The sequence below is a fragment of the Lepidochelys kempii genome, chromosome 3 (assembly GCF_965140285.1).
Source record: "Lepidochelys kempii isolate rLepKem1 chromosome 3, rLepKem1.hap1, whole genome shotgun sequence".
NCBI classification, from domain to species: domain Eukaryota; kingdom Metazoa; phylum Chordata; order Testudines; family Cheloniidae; genus Lepidochelys; species Lepidochelys kempii.
This window is the reverse complement of record NC_136382.1, coordinates 144,075,175-144,086,104: the sequence shown is the minus strand read 5'-3', so window position 1 is coordinate 144,086,104 and position 10,930 is coordinate 144,075,175. Positions and strand designations below refer to the sequence as shown.

At 48.5% G+C, this 10,930-nt stretch overlaps 1 protein-coding gene across 10 annotated transcripts in view; it reads left to right on the top strand.

Annotated features, from left to right (window-relative positions):
• Nucleotides 1–5,304: 5,304 nt before the first annotated feature.
• Nucleotides 5,305–10,930, top strand: part of CEBPZOS (CEBPZ opposite strand) — a 30,477-nt gene continuing 24,851 nt past the window's right edge. For 2 of the 10 annotated variants that reach the window (XM_078852235.1, XM_073338352.2), the window contains exons 1-2: nt 5,321–5,500; nt 7,101–7,205. In XM_078852235.1, the coding sequence (XP_078708361.1) occupies nt 7,103–7,205 (103 nt within the window). In that variant the 5' untranslated portion in view covers nt 5,321–5,500; nt 7,101–7,102. Of the gene's footprint in view, nt 5,543–5,770; nt 6,622–6,863; nt 6,973–7,096; nt 7,206–10,930 lie in introns of those variants that run through there. The other 8 variants (XM_078852238.1, XM_073338354.2, XM_078852236.1 and 5 more) reach the window with 8 other exon arrangements.

The window sequence follows — 10,930 nt, the reverse complement described above, 5'->3', positions numbered from 1 at the left end:
TTTCATGATCCTGAATAAATAACAAGAAATATGACAACAGTGAGGCTTTGGAAGATGAAGGGAAGTTTAGATTCAAATGTGAGAATTTTCATCAGGCTTAATCCTCTGAGGTGCTGAGCACCCACAACTCCCAGTAAAGTCAATGGGAGTTGTGGGTGCTCAGCACTGGGAACGGGACAGTCAGCTCCTTCCCAGACTGGGCTCATATCAGACACATTTGAGAAACTGGCTACGGAAATCAGACACCTGTTTTTATAGTGTTACCAAATAGCTAGACTCTATTTGTTCATGTGGTAAAGACACCTGTAAATAGATGCTTAGACCTAAGAGCTAACCTGTGATTCTTTAGGCTCAATCCTGAAAAGGAGCTAAGCACCTGTTCTGGTTATTATACCAATGGGAATCAATGGAGCTTAGCACCTCAAAGACAGAGTTTTAAATTGCAGTTTCCTGTTTTCCTTTTAGTTCTTTACACACACACCCATCCTCTCCATTTTTTCCTTTATAAAACTTGGGAAATTAAATGCAAAAGTTCCATTTAATGCTAGTTAAGGTTGTGAGATTAAGCACTCAAATGTCAGGACATTTTTTAAAAAATAAGGTTTTGCTGCCAATGGGTTACTCCACCACATTAGACATATATAATATTTTCTGTTCCTTTCTCTTGTGTTCAATGTAACCCTTAACAAATGCCTTTTCATTGATGTATGCCTGTTGCATGGTTTCAAAATTCTCCAGCTGCCCCACTCTGTTACAGGTGTTGGAAACCTGCAGGGAGTTGCAGATTCATTCCACTGAACTCGTTAGCAATGTCTTGTCTCTTGTTAAAATTTCCCATAATTGATTTATCACAAGCTGCATTCGTATTAGCAATAGTGGGGAATTTTTTAAAAAATCCCCCCCAGTGCAGACAAAGCTATAGAACCAGGTGTGGCTCATTAAACTAACTGAATTTCTGAATATCTCCAAACTGTAGTGGTGTTTGAAATATAAACCAAACCAAATTATGTAAATAGCCCTTATCCTCATATTAGGCCAGACAAAAAAACCTACAATCCCCAAAATCCCTAAATTATGAGATATTCCAAATCAGATCCACATTTTCAGCTCACCTCTCATTTTGTATTTGTCCCATTTCCGCTGCTTTGGCTTCCTGTCTCTTCATGGTTGAGATATTTACCTTAACCACTGCAAGCCAATTTCTTAAGTCCTTACTAAGGCAAAACTTCCATGGATGATCAGCATATCTCACAATTAGGCCCACAGTAAGGTCTTTATGATTGGGCCCCAACTGGATTACATCATTTATTCATTCTATTGTAACAGGTTTCTCAACAAAAGATTAAATAAAATTGCACAGGTTCTCCTCTGCAGACCCCTTTGCAAGGTAGAGATCCTCTCTTACATCCATATTATCTCTTAAAATCATAAACCCCCATCTCTTCAGTCTCAAAATGCTTCTCTCCACAGTCCACCAGAAAAAAGGAACATGGACTATTGGTATACTATATTCTGGTCTGGACTGTTTTCTAGTCACTAAGTAAACCATATCTGGCAAAAACAACTTGAAATTTAAAAATGTTAAAGAAAAGCTTAAACTTCTGCAAAAACAGCCAATATGTCCTGTCACTTTTCCATCACAATTAGTAACAACACTTTCTCTATTTCATCAGCTACTTTATTCTGTTGTTTTGCCAGGTTTGTTGCCTTTGAGTGAAATTGCAGTGTTAGAACAACAATTGCCTTTAAATGGACAGATCTGAAGGGTGGAGAAAAATCCTGGCACTACTCCCTTTTTTCTTGAGAACAAAATATCTCATGTTGTTCTCCATATGCAAACCCCCACCCAATCAGGTATATTTCTCTCCTCCTTTTCCATCTTCCTGGGTCTGGAGAAAGGGTCCAATTCAGCAACACTTAGTCCTAAAAGTAAGGCTTACTCTTATAAGTAGTACCACTGAAGACCAATAGGAGTGGCAGGATTGGGCCCACTGAGACAAACAGGTATAGGAGACAAATCAGTAAGAATGAGAGGCAAAATATTAAATTTAACCTTATATAACATTAACAGGAAGCAAGCTTCTCACACCAATATAATGTTGTTTTTATTTTGGCAGCAAGCTATTTCTGTAATTAAAGAAAGCTTTTCAGCCCCATATCAGTGATTTAGAAGAAACAGATGTAAAGTCTATGGATAACGATAATAGAAGACAGTACAATAAAAAGCATAAGGCATAAAGAATAACAATCAAATTAATTCCAGGAAAGCAAAACTAACATCATAGCTTTAAAATAGTGTTTAAAATATCATCATAGCTTAAAATCCCAATGCCTACAGTGGAAGGTATTGTATATTAATGTCCCCCTTTTATGCTAAAGAGACAATAAAATGCTGAACGCTTACATTTAGCAGGGCTTTTTTCCCCCCAGGGTGCCCAGAATAAGATTTAGATCCCTCTGTAATGCACTGGATTTATGTATATAATCAAGTTTCACTTTAGCAGTTGACTCCGACAGAGAATATGGGACTTGCTAGTAGTAGCTAAGGGACTTTTCCATTAGCTCAAGCAGTAGAGATCTGTATCTAAGCATTATAAGCATATTCTTAATTTTATGCTTCACGCACTCTAGTGGAACTACTCACAAGCTTAAAGTTAGGCACTTGCTTGAGAACCTTGTTGAAGGATGAGGTTTCAAGCAGCAGTGTGTGATTTGTACCGTAATTGTCTATTTTCAGCACCTGGAGCTGTAATCACAGTTGGACTGAGCTACTAATGCATTTTGTGGAAAACAGGGGCCCTGGGAGCCCTACAGTCAAAGATGAGAGGCAAGAAAGGTCAGGTGGGTATCACAAATGGCAGGCTCAGTAGAGATGCAGCCAAGCCCACCAGAGAACAACACACAATGGCAACTTTCTCCTTCCCCTTCTGTTGGGAGAAGATGTTGCCGGCACCCAGTGCCGAGAGGCTGAACAACAGCTGGAGTGGTTCGTTACCCGGTGTGCTACACCCAATAATCACAACGGGGTGGAGAAGCAGAAAAGTTTATTTGCAGCTGCAAAAAGGTACAGGGAGAATAAAATCTCAAATCCTGCACAACAGAGCAGGAAGTTACACAGGCTTTTATACATCCTTTTTTCCCAGCATACTTATCCAATAGCAAGCTGCCCCAAGTATCCATATAGCCAGCCAATCCAGTTCCCAGCTAGTTCCCTGATTCTCTGTATCATTTGTTAAACTATACATAAAGCTGCTTTATTCAGCATTGTTCTTCCATATCTCCCCTGTTTGGCCTTGCTTAGTTTCAGGCAGTCTGACTCTGCAACATACTGTTGCAGATTCTCAGCATAACTGCTGTGTGTGCCTCCAGGCGGGGGGGCCAAGGACACTTGGGCCTAGCACGCAGAGCTGCTGCGAGTGCCTCCAGGCAGGAGGGGGGGGGCCAAGGACACAGGGGCCTAGTGCGAGGGGGCTTCATTGACACTTGTGGTCTTCCATCCCCTCGAGTTACCTAGTGGCCATGCCCCAGTGTTCCCAACAAAGAGATCATGGCTATCGCATTGCACCCTGCTGGCAGACTGGGAGCAATGAAGTGAGGCTAACACTGACTATGTGTAGGTGTGGAAGGAACGCAGCAGGGAATGACAGCCATAATTGAGCAAGAGGGAAATAGTCATCACTTGTTATATGTTATAAAAATGTTAAAACAAAATACAGTTTCTTTTGGTTGTTTCTCTGCCCAGTAAGTATGATACTAGTCTGGTCTAGGAGCCCTCAGCTATGCCCAGATCATTATTACAATCACACCAGCAAAGTCTGAAAATATTGAAATATACTGCTGAGTAATATTAGCATATGGAAGACATTAATCCATACTTAATTACAAATTCTCCTAGTGGCTCCCAAGAGAGAGCCCTCTCAGTCAATGAACAATTCCCCAATCCTACTCTCTGGGCTCTCTTACAAAAAAGGAATGGATCCACTCAAGAGTAACTCCATCTACCCCTGCTCAAGTTCTCAAGCATGTCAGCAGCATCTCATAATATTCAAGGCTATGTTGAGGAAGGGTTGGAAGTTGAACTCAAGCTAAAGAAGGTTGTAGGCCATTGAACTACATTTTACTGAGAAGGGAGAAAAATCTGTGATCTTTGTGACTGCATTATGAGCTGGTGCACTCCTTTGGGTGTTACTGATTAACATATTTGTGAAATATTAAGATCTCCTGTACAGTACACTCCAAGCCTCTGGGCCACCATTTCCATTATTCTATTGATAGAAGCAGCTGCCTATAAGAAAGGAAATTCACAGGTGCCATCACCAGGCCTGGCAGAGCACGAGCTTTGTCTTTTCCTGGCCCATTCAAACCCACAAATGCTTCCCTCACTCCCTTTATAGTTTCAAAACCTAACTATGGACCTCTACAGGTTACTTGAGGTATTAGTCACCATTGTTTGGGCAAAACCAGCTGCAAGTCAAAGCAGCAGTAGTTGTGTGTTGTCAGTCCTGTGCTTCCTTTGTTGGGAATGCCCAAACACAGCTCCCCTTTCCTGCTATATTTAAAAAACAGAAGGTGCAGTTTGTGGACAATGACCTCCAAAACAAAAGAATCCTTCACTGCTTGGAAAACTTAAAAAAGCTCTAAAAATATCAGTGGATCTGATCCTGAGAGACACAGGCATAGGGGCAGTATGTTAGGGGCAGGATCCCAGTGCAGAGCCTGGAGCTGGGTGTTTGGTGTGGGTTGCAGACAGGATCCTGGCCCAGGGGCGGAGAGTTTTGGGCCAAGTTGGGAGCCAGATCCACAGCACAGGGGCAGGGTGATTGGCACGTACTGGAGGTAGGGTCCCAAGGCAGGGTGTTTGGGGCACGGTGGGGGGAGCAGTGTCCTGAGTATGTTGAGGGTGCGGTCCTGGCCTGGGGCTCAGCTGGAGCGTTCGGGAGTGTTGAGAGGGGTCCCTGGGCATGTTGGGAGCAGGGCTGGAGTGGTTGGGGCATGTTGGGGACGGGATGTCGGGAGGGGGGTGTTGAGGGCCGAGGCCCAGGGCAAGGGCAGGGCGTCTGGCCCGTGTTGGAGGTGCAGTCCCGGGGCAGGCGGCTGGGGCGGCGCCGAGGCTTGGGGGGCGCGTTGGAGGGCGGGGTCTAGGTGCTGGCTCCCGGGGTGTGGCCGGGATGCGAGCTGCAGGCCGGGGCGGGGTCCCGGGATGTTTGGGGGCGTTAGGGGGGCGGGGGCGGCTCCGAGCAGGGGGCAGGTTGGGCAGCGCAGGGCTGGGCTGGGCGCTCGTGGTAGCGGCAGGTGGCGCTGTGCTGGGAGGTGGCTGCTTAGAACCCCCTACGCTGTGGGGAGACTGATCGTTGGGGGGCAGTCGGTCGTACGCATGCGCGCACGGCCAGCGTCTCCAAACCGAGCCTCTACGCTGCTGTGTACGCACGCACGTTAACGGGCGCAATACCAGACTGCGCCTGCGCCGGGGCGCGAGTCCCTTCCCTCTCAAGGGTATAAGGTAAGCGGACGTGCGGCTAGTCGCGATGTCCGCCGCAGGGAGGTGAGGGGGAGGGCGCGCGCTGTCCGCTGCCGCTTCGCGGGGCTGTGAGCAGGGCCGCTGGTTGCTGGGCCGCGCGCCCCTCGCTGCAGCGGGTGAACTCGGGGGGAGGGGTGACCGTAACGAGCCTTCAAGTTATGATGCGGAAGTAGAATCTGTCTTCTGCTTCCGGGTCACTCTGCTTGTTGCTGCCCTTGGCGTGAGCGAGCTAGTCGGGGCCGTGAGCACAAGGGGCGAGGCTTGGAAACCCCGTGCGGGGCGGGGATTCAGCGTTGCGGGTCTTCCTCCGCATTTCCTTCCACCCCGTCGCGCCCGCAGGCGGCTCACGTGCCCTCGCCGAGATCTGGGGGCGGGGGGAGAGGGTCACGTGTTTCTCACGCGGCTCCTGCCCCTCACGCGGCGCCGGCGAGTTGCTGCGGGCGCGCTCCCGGCTCCGCGCTCCCAACCCCTCTCGTGCCCGTTGGCTTTACCGGTTGCTCGCTAGCGGCCCTGTTCCGCGCTGGGCGGTTTCCCGCCTGATTCCCCTGCCCCTCCTCCCTCCCCTGCCCGCGGCCTTTCCGGCCGCTGCGTGTCTCAACTGCTGTGCGGCCTCCGGGCGGGGCTCCCCCGTGTGGCAGACCGGGGCGCCATGGGGCCGCCCGTGGCAGACCCTGGCGCCTTGCTTTGCCGACGAATCAGGCCTCGCCTGGCGCCTGCAGCGCGCTAGGCATTGGGCCGGCCACTTGCAGCCCTGGCCTGATCCCAAGGCCGCGAGTGGCCAGGCTTGGCCGTAGCGCGAGCGCCTGTGTTGGCTGAAGGCTCGCTGCGGGGCGCCTCTCGGCTGGCACAGACCCTGTACTCCCTTCCCGGCTCTCTGACAGCTGTAGGGTCTGCCGCATTGATTTTAAGGGGAGCTAGTTGGGGGCCTGGAGCCGGCCGAGGGGGAAAAGACACCATGCAATAGCCAACTCTTGAAGCAACAGTTGTTTTCAGAGCTGTAAATTCCAGATGTTAAAGGTGACTGGCAAGCCACCTCTTCAGGGTGCCATCAATTGCAGCAGTATGTGGTGGAGGCCCCAATAGTCAAGCAGAAGGGGGCACAGGTCAGTACCAAACCTTTGGGTCCAGTGAGGACTAGCATACCTCTAACTAATGATGTCACATCATGCATGGAACCTTGCTTGGGAATATGGCTCACATAAATGTTGAGCTTTATATTTAACTATCCAGAGCGTTACTTTTGTAAAATTTTGTTTTAAATATATACAAAGGACCTAGGAAAAAAATAAAAATCTATAGGGTTTCAAGGTAATATGCTAAATGCTCCTTCTTGGGCCTGATCCAGCACCCACTGAAGTCAATAGAAACTCCCGTGGACTTCGGTGGCTATTGGTTGCATCCCTAGTCAGTATATTTGACGCATTCCACGCTTGCAGTACTCCGATGAACTCAAGGTGAAGATGTTTAATGATTTAAGAATAAGCAGAAATTCTTATGGTATCTTTATTACAATTTTAGTTCAAGAATGAAAACATTAGCATCTTTATAGTAGTGTTTATCCAAATCTATTTTTGAAAGTTAGGCATGGAACCTGTTGCAAGAAAGATCTTCAAAGGAGTTCTATTTTTGGAAGTGGCTGGGGTCGCTGGAGCGTATTTACTATTTTACAGAATGGACACAAGTCAAGGTAATAAAATGGTTTTAGAAATTACTCCTGATAGTGGGTACCAACGTTTCTTACACTAAAAGTGAAAAACTAGTAGAGAATGGATAAGGTAGCAGAATGTTGATGCCCTAAATTAAAAAGTTGAAACTTATGTTCACACCAGTCCATACCGTTTTTCTACTCTCATTTTCCTGTTTTTTCTCTTGCCTTTTTCTGTAAACAGAGTAGTTGTGAAGAAATCAACTGTGCATGCAATACTGGGGTAGGGAGAGACTGTGCTTAAGAAGAGAGAGAATTTACTGGGTTATGTCCCAAGAACTTAGCCTAATAGTACATGACTGAGACTTATTAGGTGGTTAGATGTATCCTGAGGTAGTGAGGTGCAGGGGGAATAGAACCATCATGAAATAATTTCTGTTTCAGCAGTCTGTATCTTAACTATGTAACACAGAGGTTGGCAAACTACGGCCTGCGGGCCACATCTGGCCCACGGGACCCTCCTGGCCCGGGAGGCCCCTCCTCTGCCGTTCCCCCTCTCCCGCAGCCTCAGCTCACTGGCGGTCTGGACGGCACGACTGTAGCGGCGCCAGCCACTGGTACTCCAGGCAGTGCAGTAAGGGGGCAGGGAGCGGGGGTGTGGGATAGAGGGCAGGGGAGTGGTCAGTGGGTAGGGAACAGGAGGGTTGAATGGGGGCAGGGGTCCTGGGGACAGTCAGGAAGGAGATGGGGTGGCTAGGGAGAGTCAGGGGACAGGGAGAAGCGGGGGTTGGATGGGGCAGAGGTCTTGGGGGGCAGTCAGAAATGAGAGGAAGGGTCGGATGGGGCAGTGGGAGGCAATCAGAGGACAGGGAGCGGGGGGGGTGATGGATGGGACAGGGATCCCAAGGGGGCCCTCAGGGAATGGCGGGGTTGGATGGGGCAGGGTTCCTGAGGGGGGCTGTCAGGGGGCGAGAAGCGGGGGGGGGTTGGATGGGGGTAGGGGCTGGGCCATGCCTGGCTGTTTGGGGAGGCACAGCATCCCCTAACTGGCCCTCAATGCAATTTCTGAAACCCGATGTGGCCCTCACACCAGGGGCGGGCAAACTTTTTGGCCTAACAGATGAGATCTGATTAGTAATCTGTTGTGGAATTATTACCTCCCCAAAACCTTACTCCAAGGACAGGGACAAAGTTTCAAGTAGGAAAAAAGTCATCTAAGCATTTGTTGCTGAAAGATTGTATTGGTGAAAAAGAAATTGTTCATCTATTAGATTAGATCTGTTAGACTCCTGAGGAAATTCTGTGCCAAAAAAATAATTATACACACAATATTTTAAAGTTCTGCAAATTTTGTCAATAGATGGGAAGGCTCCAGCATGGTAGTGGGGAGCACAGGCCACTGGTGGCATGGAGGTGGGAGATCACCCTGCAGTGCGTGCTCCCCTCATGCCTGACACAGACTTGGTGAGGACCTTGACATAGCACAGGGGCTAGGACTGCCCCTCTGTGCCAGGCATACTGGGTGTGGGCAGGCAGGCTCAGCCCAGCAGGATCCAAATGTGGAGGGATCCAGGTTTGGGTTGAGAGGGTTTGGTTTGGGCATCTCAATGCGGGGGTCTGGGTGCATGGGCAAGGGGACTATCAGGTGGGTACAGGTGAAAGTGGTTGGGGCTCAGCAGAGGGGAGCAGGTGCTGGGGGAGTGAAGCTTGATGCAGTCTGGGTGCAGGGGGTTGGCAAGGTGGGGATTCAAGTGCAGGGGCTCAGTGGGGATGGTCTGGGTGCAGGGGGCTCCAGATGCAAAGGGTGATGCCCAGCAGGGGGGTCTGGATATGGGGGGGTCTAGATGCATGGTTGGGCAGATATGGGGGGCAGCTTCCTGTACATTGATCCCTCCACCCATGGTTGAGGAGCAATGAGGGCAGGAAGCAGGGGGTGTGTGGAGCTTCATACAGCCAGGGGAGGTTTCTTGGGGTTGGTCTGACCCAGCCGTGGCTGCTCCATGCAGAGGAAGAGGAAGTTCCATCCTTCCCAGCACAGGGTAGGAGCTACAGGCCAGGGTGTCCCCACCTCCACCCACAGTGGTGATTTAGCTCTCCCTTGGCTGCTTCGGGCACCAGAAATGATGCACCTGCACTGCTGAGGAGGGGCATGTGACTGCTTTTGCAGCTTCCAAGAAGACAGATGTGGAAAAATTAGAGTCCAGTGGATGGCAACAAAAATTATTAGGGGGCTGGAACACTTGACTTATGAAGAGAGGCTGAGGGAACTGGGATTGTTTAGTCTGTAGAAGAGAAGAATGAGGGAGGATTTGATAGCTGCTTTCAACTACCTGAAAGGGGGTTCCAAAGAGGATGGAACTAGACTGTTCAGTGGTGGCAGATGACAGAACAAGGAGTAATGGTCTCAAGTTGCAGTGAGGCTGGTGAATCACTGGAATGGGTTACCTAGGGAGGTGGTGGAATGTCCTTTCTTTGAGGTTTTGGCTGGGATGATTTAGTTAGGTTTGGTCCTGCTTTGAGCAGGGGGTTGGACTAGATCTCCTGAGGTCCCTTCCAACCCTGATGTTCTATGATTCCCTGGCAGAAAGTTCTGCTTCTGCGGGGAAGCAAAAAAATCTGTAGGGGACATGAATTCTGTGTGCATGCAGTGGTGCAGAATTCCCCTAGCAGTAATCTATAGCACATAAATTATGAGAGAGAGATTTATTAGGGCCTGGAGAAACCTCACTCTGCCCAAGACAAAGCCTAGCTCACATCAAATGAGCCCTCAGATCTAGAGGGTTTAGCAGATTCACTGTGAGCTAAGGCTCTCCCAGGAGATTGTAAGTTTTATACTGCCACCAATTACTATAGTATCTGAGTGCTTTCCAAATCAACCAAAAAATTCTCGTTCTAGCTACAGATATTTGTGACTTATAGCATAGCTTCAGGGCAGGTCAGAATGCAAAGATACACTTGTTCTCTTCAACCAGAATGTTAGGGATCGGTTGCCATCTGAGTTGCAGTTCTACTCTAGGTCAGATTTAGATCAGATGATCAAAAATGGAGTTATGTAGAACTAAAGAGCTTTGAAAAGAAGGCAGGAATAGCCAAAGAATCATCTTATCCTAGTTCAGGAAAAAAAAAAAAAAACAGGTTGTGGGGGAAGTCTGTGGGTGATGTAGTAGTCATAGAATCATAGAATATCAGGGTTGGAAGGGACCTCAGGAGGTCATCTAGTCCAACCCCCTGCTCAAAGCAGGACCAATCCCCAATTAAATCATCCCAGCCAGAGCTTTGTCAAGCCTGACCTTAAAAACTTCTAAGGAAGGAGATTCTACCACCGCCCTAGGTAATGCATTCCAGTGTTTCACCACCCTCCTAGTGAAAGTTTTTCCTAATATCCAACCTAAACCTCCCCCACTGCAACTTGAGACCATTACTCCTTGTCCTGTCATCTTCTACCACTGAGAATAGTCTAGAACCATCCTCTTTGGAACCACCTCTCAGGTAGTTGAAAGCAGCTATCAAATCCCCCCTCATTCTTCTGTTCTGCAGACTAAACAATCCCAGTTCCCTCAGCCTCTCCTCATAAGTCATGTGTTCCAGACCCCTAATCATTTTTGTTGCCCTTCGCTGGACTCTCTCCAGTTTAGGTCATTAGGTACAAAACTTTAGGTATGTTAAGGGATAACATCGGCTCAAATTTAGGTTTGCACAGAGGATGGAGACACTATTTTCAGCTTCCAGGATGGCACTGATAAAGTTAATCTGCAGCCAAATAAGGG